We start from the raw sequence: 20,724 nt of genomic DNA, 5'->3' as shown, positions 1-20,724 counted from the left end.
GCATGTACATATATATCGCATTCATCTTTTCTCACCCACATGATGAATTATGTTTACTCGCATAATCCCAACATATCTGTATGCATTAACGTACAATGAGGTGGTACTAGTGGATGAAGATGAAAAAAAAAAAAAAAAAGGGCGCATGAATAATGATTAATGAGCGAAAGAAAGGTATAACAATAGCCTCCTATGTTCCCCCGTTGTCCAACGAACCAACTCCCCCGGCATTCCGTAAGATCTAAAGAGCTTGTGAAGGAGAAAAGTAAAAGGGAAAAGAAAAAAAAAAAAAAATATACAACCACGCCAACTTTCCAACGGCTAGCAACAGCTAGGCTGACTACTCGCAACAGAACATCATGCAAGGACGAAAAAAACACCGCTAGTATTGAGAGCTTGATTGAATAAGAGAAATCTTGATGGCGAAGGCCAAATATCAAGCAAACAAGTAATAAACAGAGGTTGGAGAAGAAAAAAGAGAAAAGAAAAAAGTTTCGTTCATTCGTCAATTCCCCGCTACAGCTTCTCTGGCTCCCTATGTACTGTACCTTTTCAAGAAAGTCATTTCCCCTCCCCAGGTTGCGTTCAAGTGCCTAGCCTCTATCTAGAATATCAGATTTTATCTACTCTGTGTCAGAGCCGCCGGATCCCGTAGTTACGGGAGACTGTGTCACATTCATTCCGATTTTAGAGGCTCCAGTACTAGGACTGGTTACAAAGGATGTCTTGCGGCGGAGTATGTTAACGCCACTCGACACCGAGACAGATGAGGTTGCCGACGACGAACTAAGCCGCCGTTTACTAATAGTTGTTGAGAACTCGCTGTCGTCTTCCTCTTCACGGCGTCTCTTTTCCGAAGACCGCTCCGCAGGCGCCAAAGCTATTTGTTCAGGAGGTGTCCCTGGAGATTCAGATGTAGGAGTGGTAGGTTCGCTTGCTAACACACGGGGAGGCGTAGAAACTTCCGGGGTTGTCTTATCCTCCGGGCTTTCTTGGGCTAGTGGCGTGTTCTCCCTTGTTGACTCGTCCGCCACGTGATTCACGTCATTTTTCAAATCTTCATTGCCACCCTGATGGCCGTCATCAATCTCTCCTGAGATCAAGTCATCGGCATCATCTGATCCGGCACCAAGCTCTATTATAGATTCGCCCGGCTCAACATTTTCAGAGTCAGGGTTCTCATCCGAATCCGAATCAGAGTGATAATCAACAAGAGGCTTGCCTGACATGATCGAAGTGCTTCTAGACCGAACTGATCCAACCATGTCTCCGTCACCCTCACTTTCGGAGGCATTCCAGTACTCACTATCTGTAGTAGGCATCGGCTCTGTAGCCTCCGAGGTAGCAGCGACCAATTCTGGTGATTGACGAGGGCGGAATAATGATGCCATGATTTTGTCAAGCTCAGTCAACGGCAAAGGATACGTGAAGCCTTTACTAGCGTCATAGTTGGCACACATAGTCTTAAAGGCATGATACTTCTTCAGATCATCAGATTCCATAATGTCGCGATGTGTCTCTACGAGATATTTTGCAACGTTATGTATCTTTTCCCGATTGATGTAGTCGAAAACGTCAAAGCAAGCCGAGCTGACGAGGTTGTCGCGGGGGAGAGTTTTGCGAAGAAGGTTGAAGATGGGAACAAAGGAATCGCGTGATATGAGATGTGAAAGGCAAAATTCCTGTCGCATGCCCAGCATGTGGCGTACTAAGCGCACTGGAATCAACTTCAGGTGCTTTTCTCTTGCCTCAAATAGCCTAGTTAGACGAATTGTGAAGTCATGCTTGAAGACAAAAGACTTGCTAAGATGATGCTGGCGTAGGAAGAATATAAGGATGTCTATCAAGTAGCCGAAAAGCGCAGCTTCATTCAGGCTAAACATCATATTCTTTCTCTTTTCCACATCCATCAAAGGCTTAAACAGCCGCTCCGCTGAGCTGAGGTAGAATCGCTTAATGAACTCCTCTTGCTGTGGGAGCGGCTCCGAAGCTTGGCGCTGGCGCAGCTGGTTGGCCATTTCAGGGTTCATACGCATCATTTGCTGGGTGCAAGCTGGTGAAGGGCTGGTGGTAACGGTATCAAGGAGAACCTTGATGGCATCAGAAATCTGGCTTTTGACACTCAAGTCGGTCTCCGTGAGCAGAATATCGATTAGGTTATCAGTAAGGGGCGGCTGGCCATCGGCAACTTGGCGGTACATAGTGTTGCGAACCAGTTGTGGGTCGTGATCAATCATTGATACCATGATATCCGTAGCGCCAACACGGATGGACACATCTTGATGTTTAAGGCCGTAGTTGATGACCCTCAATAGGCCGTTTGCAATAAAGTTGTTGTAAAGTGAGGCGCGCGCGGTGAGTTCGATGTTCTTAGCTATTGTGCAGCATTGCTGTATAAAAATCACAGCGTCACGACGGCGCGTAGCCAATGAGCTTGAGGGATTGAAAACGCTAAATAGATCGCTCAAAATTTCAGGCTCGCTCTGGATATGTTGCACAATGGCAACCTGATTGTAGAATATGAGTGAATTGAGGATTGAAAAAGTCGCGTCATCGAGGACCCGGGCGAGAACGACGTCTTTGAGGTACTGGAGACGATATGTTTGATGGATTTTACACTCTATACGACTTTCTGCAATCTTAACAACTTCGCGAAAGCGTTTTTGGTTGTTGAGCCATTGTCGATGGTTGGCTTTTTGGTTAGAGAAATCGGGGTCATACTCCAAAGCGCCGATAACGCCCATGATGCAATCATCGTGTACTATTTGTTCAATAATGAAGCTATCATTCAGGAGAATTATTTGCTTCAAAATGTTGCACAGCAGATGTAGATCAGAGAGGGACTCAAGGTCTTCAGCTTCGTGGAAGAGCACGATAAGCTTAGGTATATAGTCCTCAGTCATGATGAACTTGCACAGCCCTTCTCGACTTGTTTGTTGGCTGCTAAGGAATCGGATGGTCTGATCAATGTCCTGAAGCTCGCTCAGGTTTGCGGTTGGTAATGACACTGAGGAGGGGACAAGTTCCATAGCAAGGTCTCCATCAATGTTCTTATCATCTTGTGGAAACGTCATTTTGACACTGTTGATAAACTTCCAAATCATGGAGCAGCCCTCAGCCTCTTGAAAACTAAGCGCCATATCGATTCCGGTCGGAGGGTCAGTCCAGACAATAAGAGTATCTTGCTGTTTTTGAAAGCCATCATCTTTGGTTATGATCGTAGATAAGAGGCATGTATCTGGTGTTTCTTCGCTTTTAACATAAACTTGGGGCTGTGGCTCTGGGCTATCTTCAGTCTGGATATAACTCGCAGTGCAAAAGCCGGTGCCTTTATCGTACCAGTCATTGTTTTGGAGAACATAAACCTTGACTCTCTTTTTCTCGGGGGCGACTTGAGGTATGAGCTGCGCCATCATCAGCGACTTTGCGTGTGGCCCGGAAGAGAAGGTCTCCTCCTGAATTGGGTCGGTGTTTGCGGGTGTGTGGTGGAAAACGGGGGTGTCCGGATGGGACGTAGAAGCAACGGAACCCGCACTGAAATCAAATTCTGGGTCTTGGTCTTGGTCTGGGAGAAGGCTAGTAGCTGACGATGAGAAGGATGATGCTTCGCACAGGCGATCGTCAAAGACGACGTCGGCGTATGAGATTGTTACAGCCGCCACCTTGAGAATTAGAAATTGGGGCTGTACAGAAGAGTTTTCTGCAGTTAAGTTAGGCCGCGCTGGAAACGCTTGAAGAGAGAAAAGAATAACAAGCGAAAAACCACGCAAGCCAAACTAAGCGAAGTAGAATATAGAAATAAAAAGATCGCAAAATCCCGACGATACAGTTGTGATGTCCGATGGATGTGCGTGTATAGTAAAGGCAAGATAATATAGGTTGCGTTGCGGTGGGTATGGTTAGAGGACCGATGAAACCTGGTAGAGGCAAACGTAGGCTTATTTGCCAGAGATTATTGAGGGGTGATAATTGGTAAGGCGACAGTCGCGAGGTCGCAAATAATGCAGTCAAAGATCAAGGTAATGCAAGCGATGGCGAATTTTCGCAGTGTACAGAGACCAGATAGCAGGCGCGCAGTCGCAGCAGATCCCTCAGGTGAAAAACGCAGCCCAACTACTGCCGGTCAAGGCCGAGGATTTTGAGGTCGGGTAGAGAGAGTAGTATCGCGGAATTTGTCGTCTATTAGCTGGCCGGGAGTACAATGATAATCAATATAAAATAAAGCCCGCGATTTATCGGGATGAGTATCGTTCTTTACAATCCCGAGTGACGTGATCAAGGAGAGGGGGCGCCAGCTCAGCGAAGGAAGGGCAACGCGGATTCAAAGAAATAGAGGGAGAGAGAAGGACCAAAGAGAAAAACGAAGAGGGAGATGAGAAGGAGGGAAGAAAAACCGAACACCGAGGGAGAACCAGCCGATCGAATCAGTGAGCGAGCGAACAAAGTCGAAAAAAGAAGAAAAAAAAATACAATGCGAAATAAAAGAAGTAAATTGGCGATAAATTGATGGCGAGCTGAAATGAAAAGTGCGCGAGTGAACAAAGCCCAACAAAGTTTTGCAAGACAGCGCCGGCGTTTTTTTGTGGTCGCGGTTTTGAGGGGGAGTTAGGAAAAGGGAGAGAGAAAAAAAAAAGGGAAGAGGTTTGTGTTGGAGAAAGATGAAAAGAGAAGAGAGAAAAAAGTCAGAAAAGGCGTGCGGGACAAAGAAAGACGGGAAGTGAATAAAGCGGAAAACGGGGAAACGACGGAAGAACACAAGGAAAGTGCGCGCGTGTTCACAAGGTAGGTGGGAGTAATTGCCTTGACACCTGCTGGCCTTGCATTAGCTTTCAGAAAAGATGCGAGTACACCATTTTGCTCAGCGCAGTTGCTCTCTCACACAGAGTTTCTCCTTGAGTTTACGCGCCGAATATTAGTCAGCGATTTCCTCCGTACTATACACGTTGCGTTTGCTATCTGATGCGATTTTATAGGTGAAGCTATTCGCAAATTTCCTTGGATTTATCTCTACCTGCGCAACTCTGAAGCCTTGTCTCCTTTGCTACAGGCTTTTTTTTTTCGCGGAACGTCAGATCTAAGTCGACAAGGCCAACCAACTTCAGTCTCAGTCGCGACAAAGCTTTTCTGGCGGAAGGAAACAAAAAAGGACGTAAATAGACTCTAGTCAAATGTTTAAAGTGGGGCACAACCAAAGACTAGGAAACTACACAAGGCAACCCCCAGAAGCATACAGGACAAGCCCAGTGCTGGGGGGGTTCCTAGCTCTTATCTGAAAGGGGGTCCTGAGGTTCTGCCGAAACCACGAAACCGAAAAGGTTCGAGGCCCATAAAAATGGAACCTGCCAGAGCCCACGAGCTGATTTCAGGGGGAATCTTTGAATCTTCTAGCGCTCACTTTTAAAGGGGGTGCAGAAGAACCAACTCCATAAGCCCTAAACACCCCTCCCTCTGGCCTAAACTCAAGCTTACAGCCCTGCAGTTTGATGAACTTCAGGCCCCAACAAACAACACCAGCACGCTCAGCATGGATCGCACTGATTCGTAGCCCCTCCTCTTCTCCGGATCGCTACCGAGCTATAGTCTGAACAATGCTTCCACCCTTGAACTCTGCTGTGGGCCGTGATCCAGGCCTGCGCGACGCATGCAACACGATGCGACCTACACGTGGACGGCCCTTTACACCATCGACATCATCATGAAACTAGCTAGCTCGCCAACAAGGGCAGCAAAGCTCCCGGCGACAAGGGAGTAGCACGCAACGAACCGAGATCAAGGTTTAGGACCTGGCTCTAGCACAGGTTTACCAACGCCACCCCTATTTCTCCCGCAATGCAGGCTGCATGAGAATAAAGCCCGAATGCCATCAGAAGATGCTACCAAGAAAAAAACGCCAATGCCAGGGAGGAGCCTTCTCAATCTTCGGCAGATAAACCAGTTTCACTTGGTCTGGGGGACATCCTCCAGAGCCCATGCATTCCATATTAACGTCATATGCAGCAACAAGGCACATACCATGTTCATTGGCCTGGCTCCCGGTGATTCACAGGTGTCTTGGTTGTGTTGAAGCTAAATTAACGTTCACTTTGTTTGCGGGACAGGATCCTCAGCAAGACCACAGGGGGTTGCTCGTTTCGCGGGGTCTTTGCGCTGTTTAATTTTTGACAGCTTAGCCAGTGTTGCCTATGTGTACTTTTTTGTACTTGTGTACACATCTACTCAAGCACATACATCAAGTTTCCTCTTAGCCAGTAAACCATCTCCATGCGCCATCCACATGCTCCATTAGGCTATTTTCTCCAAGGTACTTTAGCTACACCCAGCCTGTCCATATATAACCACTTCTACCACACCAACATGCAGTGCAGAATCTTCTCATATACCAAGTAAGAATAGTAATAATACCTCTCAGCTGACTAGGGCCTAACCTTGCACTTCATGAATTAGAAACCCAAAAATATACATTCAAGCTAGGCCTAGCATCTGTGTGATATCGCACGGCAGATCTCAAAATGACAAATAAGTGCCGAGGGCGAAAGAGAGAAGAAAAAAAAAACACCAAAGCTAACGAGGCCAACAAAGGTAGGAAGGCAGGAACAGAAGGTACTGTGGGGTAATTGACATTCTAATAGTAGGGATCTTTAGCAGCAAGACAGCAAGTGAATAGGCTTGGAACCAATCAAACAGACAACCCCACTCTGATTTATGAGGAGCGGAATTAGGAATCTTTCATTATGGGCCAATAGGGTTAGGGCTTAAATCCACGGCAATGGGACGACAGCACTAGGATGCTGGGGATAACTTAGTCCTTGCCCTTACAAAGTAGACAGGCGCCGCAAAGGCTTATTTATAAGACTTTCCATAGATCGTTCGCCATGACAGAGTCACAATGAAAGAAACAGGATCTTGGAAAAGCCCCGTGTAACTAAGAAGAGCCTGACTAGCGTGAGACACAAGCCAAAAGGGGGCTGATGGCTTCGAGACTGCATTCAGTGGAATGCTACAAGATTTGCAGGTGGTTCATCTAATGAGCTAGTACTATCTGTGTTTACACATGATAGATGCTGTGTGATATGGAAGGGAGTGATCATGGATGAGCCATGAATGAGACTGAGAAATGGAAACTACAGCACAACACAATAGAATTTACTAAAAAAGATCGGAATATAAATAAATTGTCACCTATATAATCCCATACTCCAATGTAGCACGAATCTACCGCAAGAATGCTTGTGTAGCAGAGTTCCGACGAAAAACAAGCAAGCTACGCACCAGAAGCACTGCGTTAGTGAATTTCGGTCTAAAATTGGCGGTAACGGAACATGGAGACAAGCACATTCATAGTGCCATTATTAATATTGTCAGCAAGGCAGACGCTGAAAGTGTCGATGGTGTAATATGCTTGAAAAGTCACCAGAAAAATCAGGCCACTTTGACCACACCATCATATCACTTATCTACTACAACGGCTGATCTAGGGGTGAGAAATAGATTAGATATGATATTAAATAAGTAGTGGTTCATTAACACCAAAGTAAGAAGATTGATGTTTACAGGCGGTTCTTTAAATGAAAACAAAAGAACAGGCCCCCCTATCCAATAAAAAAATTAAAATCCAGATGTACGAGAAAACAAAAGAGACAGAGGATAAAGAATAATTGATAAAGTGAGAAACATGTACAGTACAATATAAGCCGGGGCAACCTCATTACGTCGTATCTTGGCAAAAACATTGAGAAGGAGAGGAGAGGAGAGGAGAGGAGAGGAGAGGAGAGGAAAACAGAAAACAGGGACAAAGGGCCTGCAGAGAGCCTCGTGTGTCAAGACATTTGACTGCAACCGTTTAATCCGAAGAAATCGGAGAGAAGATAAAATACAGATACTGTGCGAGGAGGCCTGGCCCAAGTCATCTGAATAGAATGGAGAAGGACAACACAAGGAGAGAAGAGAAGAAAGTGGCCACGGGCTGAAATGCGACTGACTTGAAGAAAACAGATTATATAAAAGGTTTAATAGAAAAGAGAGAAAGAAAATCCGCGATAAAAGGAGATGCTAATGTCTTGATCACTGGGAACAGATTAAGTGTTGTATGTGACCAGTAACATCCAAGCCTCAGTTTGCTCATGTCTTTTTTTTTTATTTCTTCTTTCCGGCCTCGACAAGCTCCGTGCCAAATACACGGTCCCAGAATCGGGTTGTAACTCCGAAGCCGTTCTCGTAGTCAAGGAAGTGGTGTTCAAGGTGATACTTCTTGAGAGCCTTGTACCATAGAGGCAAGTTCTGGTGATGCAAGAAGTAGTGCGTAAGGTCGTAGCAGATATAGCCGAAGACGCCGCCGCAGAAAACAGCTACGGCAGAGTGCCATGAATACGTGAAGATGGCAACTGATAGACGGTAGAAGGGCGTGGCAAGGATGACAAACAGTGCAGGGGGCATGACAAGGCGATACTTGTCCATGGGTAGGTAGTGGTGAACACCATGAAGAAGGAAATGCAAGGTAAGTGCGACACGGTTATCGGGAAGCCACCTAAAGAGACGGGGAGAGAAGGTTAGCATGATGAGAGAAGTATTAGGGCGCATTGGGGGGTAGAAGGGAGGGAGCGAGGAGCTATGCTACTTTGTGTAGCAGAAAGACATACTCATCTAAATGGAAGAGAAAGCGATGAAGCACGTATTCAATCAAAGACCAGAGACTAAAGCCGAAAAGCCAGTGCTTGAAAATTGTCAAAGGAGACTCGCCCTGTAGTGCGGTATTCAGGCCATAGGCAACGGCAGGCAGCCAAACGATAGGCACGACGTACCAAGGGGTTAGAGACAGCGGCTCAAGGAAGTTTCCAAACAGCGGTGCCGACGCCCCGCCCTTGTAGTGTCTGGGTCTGTGGACTTGTTCTAAGTAAAACCTTTTGGAGAAGCCGCCGAACCAGACCTGCATGAGCAACGGCTTGGACAAGTCGAGGAACTTGTGTTTCTTGTAATCGTCTGATATATCTGTGTCCTTGCTCAGATCGTCCTCGGTTGCCATGCCTGTGCGCGAGTGAACCCAGCGGCCGTTTTCATAGATCATGTCGGTGTCTTGAGGGCCATCGGTCTTGTCGGAGATGTCTTTGTCAGCCACATATCCTACGAAGCATTCGTCAAGGATCTCATACGCCGCCTCGGAGTGGGTATGGGAGTCGGAGTCTTGCAGAATGGCGGCAACATCCTTGCCGGCATAATCAAGTACGAGTTCGGCACCGCCGGGATGGTCGTCGACGAAATCGGTCACATCATAGACCTTGTTGTTGATAGTCATGAAGCATGACTTGGGCGAGTTGTGCGACTCAATCTCGGCGCGTGTAAACGTTGGTCGAGTGGCAGGCATTGTGTATAGTCAAGCAAACAAGAGCAAAATATAAACAGAGTAGAAAAGGGCGGTTCGAGCCGAAACCTGATGAAGGAGAGAAAGAAGAAAAGAAAAGAAAAAAAGGGGAATATTAGGTATAGGAAGGATAAAAAAAAAGAAAGACAACCAACTACTAAATTAAAGAGCAAGAGAAGAAGAAAAAAGGAATGTCTTTCTGCCAGGTATGAAGAGAAAAGCAAAGGTTAAAAAAAAAGCTAAATAAGAGAAGGAAAGAGACAATGTTGGTAGCTGCCAAATTGTACACGACTTGGAAGAAAGTGGCGAGATGGCTCCAGAAAAGTCAGTCGGCTTTTTCTCAGGGGTGCATTCAGGGAAGTTGCAAGAGCCTGGGGGTATATGCCGGGTAAACTGTACATGGGCAAAATTGAATTGCTACCAGGTAGGGAGGTTGAACGGCATTAGGGACAATGTGCAAACCCGATGTATTACTCTACATGCACGAGTAAAGAAACTTGGGACAAGCTAATTCATGCAAGAGACGCTGTATACTCTCTGCCCCCATAAGGAGAGCCTTTGCAGCTGACCATGCTTAGTAAAGCTGAGGCACATGGCTGATATCGTACGTTTTGGTCTTGGTAAGAACATAGTTCTGCCCTGCCCCTGAGCACATGTACAATACTTACGTACACAACTATCGGTATCCGATTTGCACCGTGTCATATGATTAGGCTGCTATTCGGACTACTATTAGCATACCTTGTAACATATGCGTTCATTTTATTGCGTCTAAGTGTTTATTCATTCATGACTGTATGTGCAAATGTACACACTTGTTCCTATCCCAGTCCGTCAAATCCCAAACACAATCGATTCCGTCTATATGAGTATTTAGCAGTAAAAGAAAAGAAAATGAAATAACAAAAAAAGCAATGCGACACCATATGAACTCTAGCGTCGCTGATGGAAAACAGAAATAGAGCAAACGATATGTACATCTACATGATCGAAAAAGGAAAGAAAAAACAAAGGAGGCATAGATTTGGACTGCATATTCGCGAAATGCATGAGGCCGTGAATTTAACGACAGTGAGCCTCAGTTGAGGCTTATCGGTGATTGCTCTGTCCGTAATCGCTGGCATAGTTGAGATCACCATAACCCTGCGGCATGCTGCCATCTCCGAAGCCCGTTCCCGGACCACTGACATAACCGCCTTCATCCGCTTCTTCGTAGTCGCTAGCTTCAAAGGACGAACGGCCTGAAATATCTTCGTCTATGTTAGGCCCAACTTGCGACCAATTCATTTGAGCTAAAGCCGGATACTGTGCCAAAAGTGCCTGTGGCAGGGCGTATCCGCCTGAATCATCCATAGGATACCCGTCGGGTCCGATCATCTGCGGAGGCGGCATAGGCTGTGACACGTTCTGTGCCATCTGCTGTTCCTGCCAGGCACGTTGCCGTTCTTGGGCTTCCTCATCAAGTAGCGGCTTGATGCAAACCCGCCCTGCCTCCGAACGGAAGTGTCTTCCAAGAGCATCTGCACGAGCAAAGCGCCTGCTACAGCCCCAGGAGCCACCGGCCTTCAAGTCACCTTTACACACAAATTTCTTTTCTCCAGAATGCAGACTCTCGTGTCTCTTGCGATCATGCTGACGAGCAAAAGCTTTGCTGCAGACGGTGCAAACGAAAGGCCGCTCGTCGGTGTGGGTGCGCAAGTGGGATCTGAGGTTGTAGGCACGGGTGAAGCGCTTGGGGCAAAGTGTGCATTGGAAGGTGGCAGGGTGCTTTTGTATGCGTCGCGAGTTTCCGTTCTCTGAAGAGTTTTGGTACTCCGGGTCAGCTAGGCGCAGTGCAATCACATTGTTGGGAACAGAAGATGTAGATTGCCGACGACGTGAAGGCGACATATTAGAGTTTCGACTGCCGGGGGATACCGATCGGGAGCCATCGCGAGACATTGAGGCCGCAAGGTTCGGAGACAGTGTATTATTACCCGCTCTGAGCGATGCATTATAGGGATCAGTCACAGACCGAGGGCGGGTACGACCTGGAGGAAAGGAAGATGGTTAGTGGTTGAAATGGCGGGGTTCTGGTTGGATATACAGTGCTCACCTCTGTCTGGAGGCGTCAAGGATGATGAATTCATGGGTTGACCTTGGCTTTGATCGTCGAGAGGTTTTGGTGCGGGTGCCAGTTGGATATTAATGGCAGGCGGTGCCATTTGAGACATGTCTACGGAGGCGTTGCGCATATGGGGAAAGGTCTCTGGCGTAGGCGACATCGGGTTAAATGTTGGAGTATAAGGGCCGGCGCTATTCAACAAGCCAAAACTCGACGGAGAGCCCAGGTCTGTGGACATAGTCACGGGTACTATGCGCGGGGAAATAGCGGGGCTATGGGAAGGACTCGCGCCGGGAACGATGTTAGGACTATGCTGTGGATCCGAGAAGTTGAGGTTGCCAATGCGCACGTCGACATCCTGATACATTCCGGTGGCATCGATAGGGCGCTGCATTGGTGAATGGCGCGGATCCATGGCATTTTCAAAGGCATCCACAGCAGTGATGAGAGGCGATGGAGCACCAACGCTGGAAACATCGGAATACTCGGATGGAGAGCGGCGATGGCCCTGGAAGGACGCACCCGACCAGTCCTGTCCCATAAATAGAGCGTCTTGTGGCCCCAGAGAAGCGTTGCGAGAATGGCCGCCAGGAGGAGAGGAAAAGTGGTTGTGCATCATAGCGGGGGAGGCATGCGGCTCGGGCTTGAGAAGGTGTGCGGCGGTTGGTGAAGACGGGTTCATCTGGGGCGACGTTATACCAGAATTGATAACCTGCTCAAAAAGCGGCTGGTCAAAGGCGGGGTCATTCGTGTGAAGGCCTGTGGGAGGAAACAAGGAGAAGTCCGCATCAGTATAGTCAGGGCCAGAAAAGGCTTGCGACTGCGCAGCTTGAGTGAGAGCCATTGATGGATCAACTGGGCCTTGGTCTCCCATGAACGAAGGTGGAGTAAGGAAGAAGCTGGTGGGGGGCTGATCGAAAGACGGGGTAACTTGGGAGTCTAGACAAAGACCGAGTCCAATGGAAGAGGGGGGCGGAATGTCAATGGTAGTGGGACAAGAGGTAGCTGGATCTTGTTTTATAAAGGTGTCGTTGAGGCCGGCGGAGGACGCTGAGCGACTATGGTTTTGACGCTGGGGATCCATGGGAATAAGACTGTGTATGATCTTATTGGTTGCAGGACGGGAGAAAGAGAGAAGAGGAGGCAAAGACGGATTAGAACAGACGATGACGACGACACAAGCCAGGATGTGTGACAAGCGACCAGGCTGCCGAATTCCAAGCAAAGCAGGAAGATAATAAGTTGCCTTGCTGATGGTTAAGGCGAGTGTCCTGGAGGTGGAAAGGCAGAGTCGCTTAGAGAGTGAGGAGGCAGTGCAAGTTTTGGACGGCTGGGGTGCAGTGTAGTAGTGGTGGTAGAGAGAAGCCGAAGAGAAGACAGCGAAGAAAGACAGGAAGCTTCAGTAGCAGAGGATTTAGAGCGAGTTATTATTTGTCTGATATATGTTTTTTTAGTGTAGACAAGGCGGTAGGTAGATTTTGCAGATAAATAAGAGAAGATTGAGCAGCTGGAAATACTGCTGCAAAGACAAAGAACGGCGTCCAATAGGGCTTGTGTATATGCACTCGAAATTTTGGAAACAGCGTCGTAGTTCGTTGATACGAAGGAATGATGTAAAAAGAAGAGAGAGTCAAAGAGGAAATAAAGAGGGGGAGAAATAGCGGGCAGTAACAAGAGTGTGTGTGAAGGGTGGGAGAAATGATAAAAAAGGGCACGAGGGTTAGGGACAAGCTTAAGGGTCGGTTACTCCCAAGTAATATAAACAAAAGAAAAATAGAAAACTACTTTTTTGTTTAATAAAACGGAATAAAGAGAACAGGGTAGGAAACAAGAAAGAGCGGCCAATAAAAATATATATAAATAAAAACAGGATGGACGGGAAGAAAATAGGGAAGGGAGTGCGAAAGAAGAGATGGAAATTCGTGGAGGAGAAGAGGAAGAGAAGTAGTTCAGAAAGGGAAGGTGGAAACAGATCTTGGGACTTAGCAACTACATATTCTCCCCGTGCGCTCCTTCCCTTTTCCACTCATCCCCAAAAGCAATCAAGCGAGCGAACAAACGAAAAACCGGCCTAGCAAAGGCGTTAAATGAAATGTGCATGTATTAATATAGTGCGTCCCAATGTAGATGCGCGAAACCCCAAAGTGACGAACCATATTTATGTGCAATTGCATATGGGTGTGTATGTGATATGATATGGTGCATACATTACAGACACTCACTCAAAAAGGGCAGGAACTTTGTCGCAGCCCTTTTTTGGAAATTTAAATGGAGTCTCGGTGCTGGCAAAGGAAAGACCAGGCAGGCTCTGGGCAATGACCAGAACGGGCCATAAGACCCGTCTTCGTCTTATTCTGTTCTTATTTGTAGCCTTTTTGAGGGCGCATATTCATACAGTAGCTGGCGTCCGATTTTTTCCCGCCGCACGGAGTACTTGGGACCACATCGTATACTGCCGCAGATACCAAGTACCCCGCTCGACCAGAGCCAGCACAGAGCGAAGCAGGGAACGTGAGGAAATAGGAGAAAAATAGGGAAAAAAAAAAAAGACAAGAAACTCTCCTCAAACCAGCAGTCTGTTTCATGTCAAAGAAGACGCCGTATTATTCTTGTCGAAACGTCACACAGCTTGTTATTGCTGTGCATCGTGTAGCCTTACGGAAGTCGCACGGCCATGAAACAGCACACAATGCTATAGAGTACACAGTAATAGGGGGATAAAGTCTACTGTATCCCATCGATCAAAGAGCTGCAGTGCTGGTACACTTGCTCGAAGCCGATGGCCACCAACTGGAAGTTGCCCTCGACCCCCTGATATAGTCGGTTTTTGGCCGTCTTGGTCTATTCCCTGCCTTCTGCTTTGGGCTGGCTCCCACACAATAATCTCGGGTTCTTTCCCCCACCCTCAGACCTCGAGTCCAAAGCCTGAGTCTTCTTCATCCATCAACGCCATGCTCCTTTTAGGAGCCATGATGTCAATGGGCTTCTTGTGCTATGTGAAAGAAAAGCCTACGGACCATAGACAGGGAAACGCAAAAGAAGCGACCACTGGTAGCTCCGAGCTAGTTACAGAGGCTAAGTCCATAGGATGCACGCTAACGATGACCCCATCATAGAACTTGTGAAGATTTATACCTGGCTCATGCACTCACGACAGCGAGGGAACAAGGTGATCGCGGCGTTTTGGGCCCTGGATTCTGCTTCCACGAAGGGTCTGGAAGCTGATACACCTGGCCGCCATGCCCGAGGTATATCGCATATGTCATAAAATGTTAATGCATTGAAAAAAGCTGTTACTTATCGTATTGTCAGTGCACCAAGGAACACAACCCTATGGCCAAGTAGAACCATGGGCATTTATCAAGCGTTCTCGGGGATCGCCATCCAGGAAAACTGCACAGCATTGTGTCTGTAGTTTTGGCTGCCTTGTGCCCGATTTCTTGCCATGATTAGACTAGACAAGCTCAACTTGCTCGTGAATCGCCCGGGAATTTGTTGTCAAGACGGTTGTTACTGGGCAATAGTATGAGAGTTCGTAGCGTATTTCGTTCTCAGAAGCATCTAACAGGCCAGCACTTGGTCTAGCCTAAGCCGGCATATAGGCTAACCTTGGTTTATTATGCTCGCTAATGCTGCTTCTCTTGTCTTATTTCTTGGTGTTAATGGACCCCCTGTTGTTCATTGGGCTTCTAGAAAGCGTGGAAAACGGTGTCTACGGTGGTAAAGGGCCTTGTCTTGCTTCTAGACTGCATGAGCCAAGACGAGAAAGATGTGAAGCCAAGCCATGCGAGTTCGATGCTTAGACCAGTAACGGCAAGAAAAGTTTGCATACTCGTCTCGACAAAAATATTTCACCAAGCAAAACAAATGCTCTGTCTTGTCTTGTGGAGGTTTTCCCTTCTCCCCGTATTTCTTCGGTCCTCTTCCTGAAACCTGGCTTCATCCCCCCCCCCCCCCCCCCATCTCTAGTCTTTGTGGCAGTGCAACAACAAATCCTTAGTGCATGTCTCTCATTCTTATTTTCTTCATTGTTCCCCTTCTTTTCCTGAAGCTGGTCCCAACAAACGGCCAACATGATAATTGCAAAAGAACAAAGCTTAGGAAGACAAAACAAAGAGACAAAGCTTGCAGTGGCAGTGGCAGTGGCAGGGCGAGAGCAAAAAAGTAGAGAACGAGTCGCTTGCTGGCGCTTAAAAAGGGCGTCACATACACACGTACAACATAGATATACTTGCAGTTCTCCACAGCTCATCTACGTCGACTCAGCCTTTGCTTCAGGTGGTTGACTGAGATTGTGGCTTCGGTTGAGAGCAAGCAGAGAGGAATGCCGACCCGTACTGTACTCGAGCTTCCACATCTATTTCCTTTCTGGTGATTATTCCTCTTGTGATTCTGTTATTTCTGACTGCGCCAACTCACGAGCTATGGTATTGTCTGCCAAACATTTTGTTTTCTCTTTCTCTCCCCCCACATCATGACATCCCGGCCAGGTTCTAGGCTTGCCCTGTTCCTATGCTTCCATGACTGTATGGGTCATCATTTATCTCTTATGCTGTTATCGATATGCATGTGTGCATAAGTATATGCAGCCCCATGTTGATGCTAACGAAGAGGGGCAAGTTCCCGTGTCTTTATTTCCCCCTCGCCTACAGCTATTTTCAGTCTGAAAAGAAGCCCGTCCGATAGGAAATACGAAGGGGTCTCTCTTTGACTGCCTGATGACTTGCGTCATCTGGTATACAGTTGCATGCTTTGCATTGTGGTTTGGTAGGCCTTGAGATCACCTGAACTGGATGAATACCTCGGCAGCCGTAGGGTTGCTTTCGTATCTAACGCCTGCTTCCAAATATAGAAGAGATGAGACGAAGAATATAGGTACTGCTAGCCAGGCCGGGCATGGCAAGGCAGACTTTTGACAAGCATCATGTGATCCTGCACATCTAGCTTAGGGTTTCACTAGACTTAACTGCTTACTGTGTGGTTCACAACATACAGACAGGCTTTCGCTTCTTCACGTGAAAATGTATAAAAGACCCCTTAAGTTAGGAGGCCTCCATATGATATCCCTGTCTATCGCATACAATGTTTAACGTTAGATCCGGTTACATTAAGTGCTATACACGGTGGCTAGCTATAGTTAGTCTAGTCTTGTAGCCGCGAATGCACACTGCAGAGAGAGAACGGAACGCCAAGGCTGAAGATCAAAGAAAAAAACTACTTACTTATGCTGATATAAAGCTCTATTCGTTGTACATTGAAGAAAAAAACCAATAAAAAAATCACAGAGTGGTGAGTTGTCTAACATACCCCTACCAAAGGGGTTTTCACTACGACTTTGTAGTGCACCATCATAACAATAAAACACACGCAGCCTCACGCCATTTATATAACGTCGTTGCGCTCATAGCCGCTGGGCTTGAGGGTCGGGTTGGGCTTGTTGTGAACATTCTTGTAGACACTGGCAAACGGATTCGGGTCAGTGTTCTGCTCTAGATTTCCTAGAGTATGGTTGACACCACGATGAGTAGCCTCTGTAGGCACAAAAGGTTAGCGGACTGCTCGTATGCCACAAGCAAGGAAAGGAAAAAAAGGCACTTACCATCAGCGCGGATGTAGTAAATCAGATCTTTCATGGTGCGGTGGCCCTCCGGGATGTTCCAGTACGACACGGCAATATCTGGAATGCGGAAGTTTTCGTTTGTCCACTTTGGCAAATGTCCTGCCTCAATCTCCTGAATACACCAGGAATAGGTGTGAACGGCTTCTTCCTCCAGATAGCCAACGAAGCGGTGGCAGATGCGCGGGGACATGAGGTACAGCAAAAACATGCCGTTGAAGAAGACGCCCTGGGCAGCAATAATCATGAGTTTCATGAAGCGGCCGGGCTCGCACATCTTGAGGAACGTAAGCAGATGCATACGCTCGTTGTAGCTTTCCTCAAGCAAGGTCTCGATCCAACCGTTGTCGCGGCGCAAACGGCGGATAGATCCAAGGTGGCGGAGCATGCCGGCCACCATGCCTGGAACTCCGGCAATGCTTTCGAGGAAAATGAAGCGAATAAGCTAGAAGAGAAGGGGGACGAGAAAGACGAATGTTAGAAGCAGACTACGACATTTGGTACTGAGGATGGCAGTAGGAGGGTGTTACTTACCCACTGAGCCTCCGTCAGTGGCTTCACAGTGACTACCTGTCCTGCTGGCACATTGGCTTGGGCTTTTTGGGCCTTGCTCATGCCTGTGACGAAGTCCATTCCCCACCGGCAGAGACGAACAAATTTCCATGCTGCCCAATCGCCAGCGGTGCGAGGCTTACGGTGTCCTGGAACAACCTTGAGCATTTCGTCATAGGTATAGCCATGATGGGGCCAAGCTGGCGGTGTTGTGCGGATGGCCTTTGTTTCTTGGGCAGGGAAGAAGTCACGCATGTGGCTGGCGGCCGTACAGGCAAAGCCTCGCCGAAGGCTGCTCTGGCAAGCGTATGGGCTAGCAAGCTTTGTGTAGTAGCTGTTGGATGTTAAACGACGAGGGAGGCTTTGCTTAACATGGACAGAGCAGAAGCGTCCCCCTAGTTTGCTGTAAGACATGATGGATGTAGGGTACTTTGTTGAATAGCTATGAAGCCTAAGAGTGTATGATGACTAAAGCGATATGTGTATGGTGGGAGTGGGCGGCGATGTGTATGAGGACTTGAGTTCAGGTATGGGCTCCCAACGGAAACTTAGGTGGTTATATATTTGATTACAAAAACAAAGACACGCATACGCTAAGAACCGGAACAGAAGTTTCACTACTTCCTTTTTTTCCTCAATAAGGAGGACGGCGAGCATACTGCGGGCTCTATCTTGAGGGCCTGAGGCAAATGTCATAAAATTGGAATTATCAGTCACCATCCATAGCAAGGAGCTGTTGCTTGCTAGGGACAACGATAGCCCACCCCTCCCCGTTTTGGCCTCAGGACACGCATGTAGTCATCTGGACTGAAAAGTTTTAAGCCAGTAGCGAAAACAAATAATAGGAGTTATGGGTAGATGGGAGAGGCTAGACAAGATAATGGTAGTGCATCTAAAAAGGAGGCTCTGCAATGGTTGGTCGCATTTTTGGTCACATGCCCCTTTTGTGAAAATCCCGGTCCATCATCGCCAGGCTAATGCGGACTGAGACTTTCGTTTTGCTTTCTCGCACTTGGTACAAGTTGTGGCAGCGAGCAGACACGCCGATGACTGTAGTTGACTGGGTTAGCATTTGCTACTTTCCCAAGTTGCTTCCTGCAGTTTTTTCTTCTTCTTGAATTTACGTAGACCAGTAGGTAGACGTTGAATGATACAACCAAATAATTTATATGGCCTTGTAGAATTTTGTTTTCAAATGTGCTCGCAGCGTATATGTTTCCGTTTTTGGCTAAGATGTACCACAACTAACATGGTTATTGGCGACTTTGTGTTATAAGCCTATATCGGGTACTCTCGGAAAGAGAGCAGGATAGTTATGGAGCAGAAAGCAAGCCTGCCTAGCACTAGGGAAACGCAGGCCAAGTTTCAGCGGGGTGCAAATCGACAAGCTGCACTGTTTGTCAAAGGCAGTATTCATTGTTTCCGGGACTTTTTCGTTAGCCACAGGCTCCCTGGTCGGCGACGAGTCTCACAAGCGCGAGATCGGGATGCAGCCGGGGTTTTGTAGCTTCGCCTGGAGACAGGAAACAATGAGTCGTTATATCCGGAGCGTTACGGCTACGTGGGGCGAAATGCCTAAAAACAATAGACCCCCCTGGCTAGCTTCGTCTGTATTATGTGCATGACCGCGTTAAGAGATTTCTAGAAGGGGGTGCCGGATCCTTTTTCCGTGAAGAGCCAAAGGGCAATGTAGTCTGTCTCACAAGATGACAAGGCCTGTCTCCCTTTCTGGAGGGACGGGATGACTGCCTTGGGCAAATATGAGGCTCAGAGCTGGGAAGTCCTCAGAAACTCGGGCCAACTCTTAGCATTGGAGAGGGGCGACGACGACAACAAGAAGAGCGTCCGCGCCCGGCCAAGTCTATATTACAAAGCTAGAGGAAAAGGCGGTGGACGATCGGAGGAGCAAGACGGTTAGTAACCAGAATTGCTTGCTGGCAGAGGGGGCCCCCTGAACGTAGTATTATTGCCATTCGGGTTCGGACTTGTCGTGGAACTATGGACGAATCTTCTGTCCCGGTAAAGTAGCCTATCGCGATTAGCTGGGCTGTGACATGCCATGGGGATAGCTGCAAAAGGAACGATGGATTGGACGAAGACAAAAAAAGAACCAAGACAGACAGGGTGCAGGGGTGAGCCTAAGCCTGTTGCCACAGGTAGAAAATGACGATGGCGGCTTGGTGGTCATTTGATCGATCGCGACGGGAACAACGAGATATTGAGGCAGGCGAGAGAAAGCCTTCAAGCGGGAGCTGAAGAGTAAAGGAAAGCGAAAACGAGAGACTGAGAGTCTAGGCAGGGCTTGAAGGCTTCCTAATGCTATACTGGCCCGTTTGACGTGGATGGTGAGAAATTTTCGCGGTTGGTTTTTTTCCCGCTTTTTTTCACTTTTTTTTTCCTTTGTTCTTTCCATCTTTATTGCCCTTCTTTGTCACTTTACAAGCTTGAAAACATATGTGCTCCTCATCATGACAGCAGCTATTCTGCTTCTTCTTCCATCCTCTTCCCATAGACAGCCCCAATAAGGGCATCGCGACATGTCTTTATTTAGAGTGCCATCTTGGCCATCCATTGCCTCGCAGCCCGGGCCACTTGCATGCCTTGGCTCCTCTGTTGAAACTGAAAGACGCTATTTGAGGCATAGCACCAAAGACAGAAGCCTGCTTAATGGCTCAAGACGACTGGCGTTTGCTGGCTTTTTAGTAAAGCTTGGGTCATATTCTTTTTCTTTTTCTCCTAGCGAATTTATTTGGTGAGGCTACGTCCACTTTTATCGGTGCACAGCAGTTTTCCTTTTCTCTCGCTGTTTTTCGACGTACTGCGATCTTGCGCGCCGCCTATCTCGTCTTTTGGTCGAAGATTCATATTTTTCTCATCAACCCGCGGACAGCAGCAACACCAAGACTCTAATCGTCCGACAGGCTTCTCTATCACTTGCGGTTGGTCTGACTATACATCTTGTGGGGACATGGATCGCGTTTAATGCTAGGCTGAGTCGAATCTGATTGAATTCGCAAAAACGAACTTGCTTCTTCTTTCGTCGTGTCTGTCGGCCTCCTCTCTTCCCCTCCGATTTGTCGCTTCAGAGAGAAAGCC

The 20,724-nt window shown here is 47.6% G+C and overlaps 4 protein-coding genes across 4 annotated transcripts; all 4 read right to left on the bottom strand.

The window, feature by feature from the left end:
- Positions 1 to 623: 623 nt before the first annotated feature.
- HOO65_080298 (suppressor of Mek1) lies at positions 624 to 3,413 on the bottom strand (the record flags this gene model as incomplete). Its single annotated transcript, XM_071001530.1, has 1 exon — positions 624 to 3,413. The coding sequence occupies one exon, from the start codon at positions 3,411 to 3,413 to the stop codon at positions 624 to 626; it is 2,790 nt and encodes a 929-aa protein (XP_070856528.1).
- A 4,720-nt stretch (positions 3,414 to 8,133) lies between these two features.
- On the bottom strand, positions 8,134 to 9,358 carry HOO65_080297 (Ceramide very long chain fatty acid hydroxylase SCS7; the record flags this gene model as incomplete). The annotated part of the gene is made up of 2 exons (XM_071004321.1): positions 8,134 to 8,524; positions 8,637 to 9,358. 2 exons carry the CDS (start codon positions 9,356 to 9,358, stop codon positions 8,134 to 8,136), a joined length of 1,113 nt encoding a protein of 370 aa, XP_070856527.1.
- Positions 9,359 to 10,444: 1,086 nt separating this feature from the next.
- HOO65_080296 (C2H2 finger domain transcription factor crzA) lies at positions 10,445 to 12,543 on the bottom strand (the record flags this gene model as incomplete). Its single annotated transcript, XM_071004202.1, has 2 exons — positions 10,445 to 11,385; positions 11,451 to 12,543. The coding sequence occupies 2 exons, from the start codon at positions 12,541 to 12,543 to the stop codon at positions 10,445 to 10,447; spliced, it is 2,034 nt and encodes a 677-aa protein (XP_070856526.1).
- Positions 12,544 to 16,841: 4,298 nt separating this feature from the next.
- HOO65_080295 (alternative oxidase) lies at positions 16,842 to 18,042 on the bottom strand (the record flags this gene model as incomplete). Its single annotated transcript, XM_071004324.1, has 3 exons — positions 16,842 to 16,990; positions 17,059 to 17,521; positions 17,611 to 18,042. The coding sequence occupies 3 exons, from the start codon at positions 18,040 to 18,042 to the stop codon at positions 16,842 to 16,844; spliced, it is 1,044 nt and encodes a 347-aa protein (XP_070856525.1).
- Positions 18,043 to 20,724: the final 2,682 nt, after the last annotated feature.

Source organism: Ceratocystis lukuohia, assembly GCF_044167205.1.
Source record: "Ceratocystis lukuohia strain C4212 chromosome Unknown Supercontig8_pilon, whole genome shotgun sequence".
Taxonomy (NCBI): domain Eukaryota; kingdom Fungi; phylum Ascomycota; class Sordariomycetes; order Microascales; family Ceratocystidaceae; genus Ceratocystis; species Ceratocystis lukuohia.
Note: the sequence above shows the minus strand (reverse complement) of the source record. Positions and strands in the feature narration are given on the sequence as shown.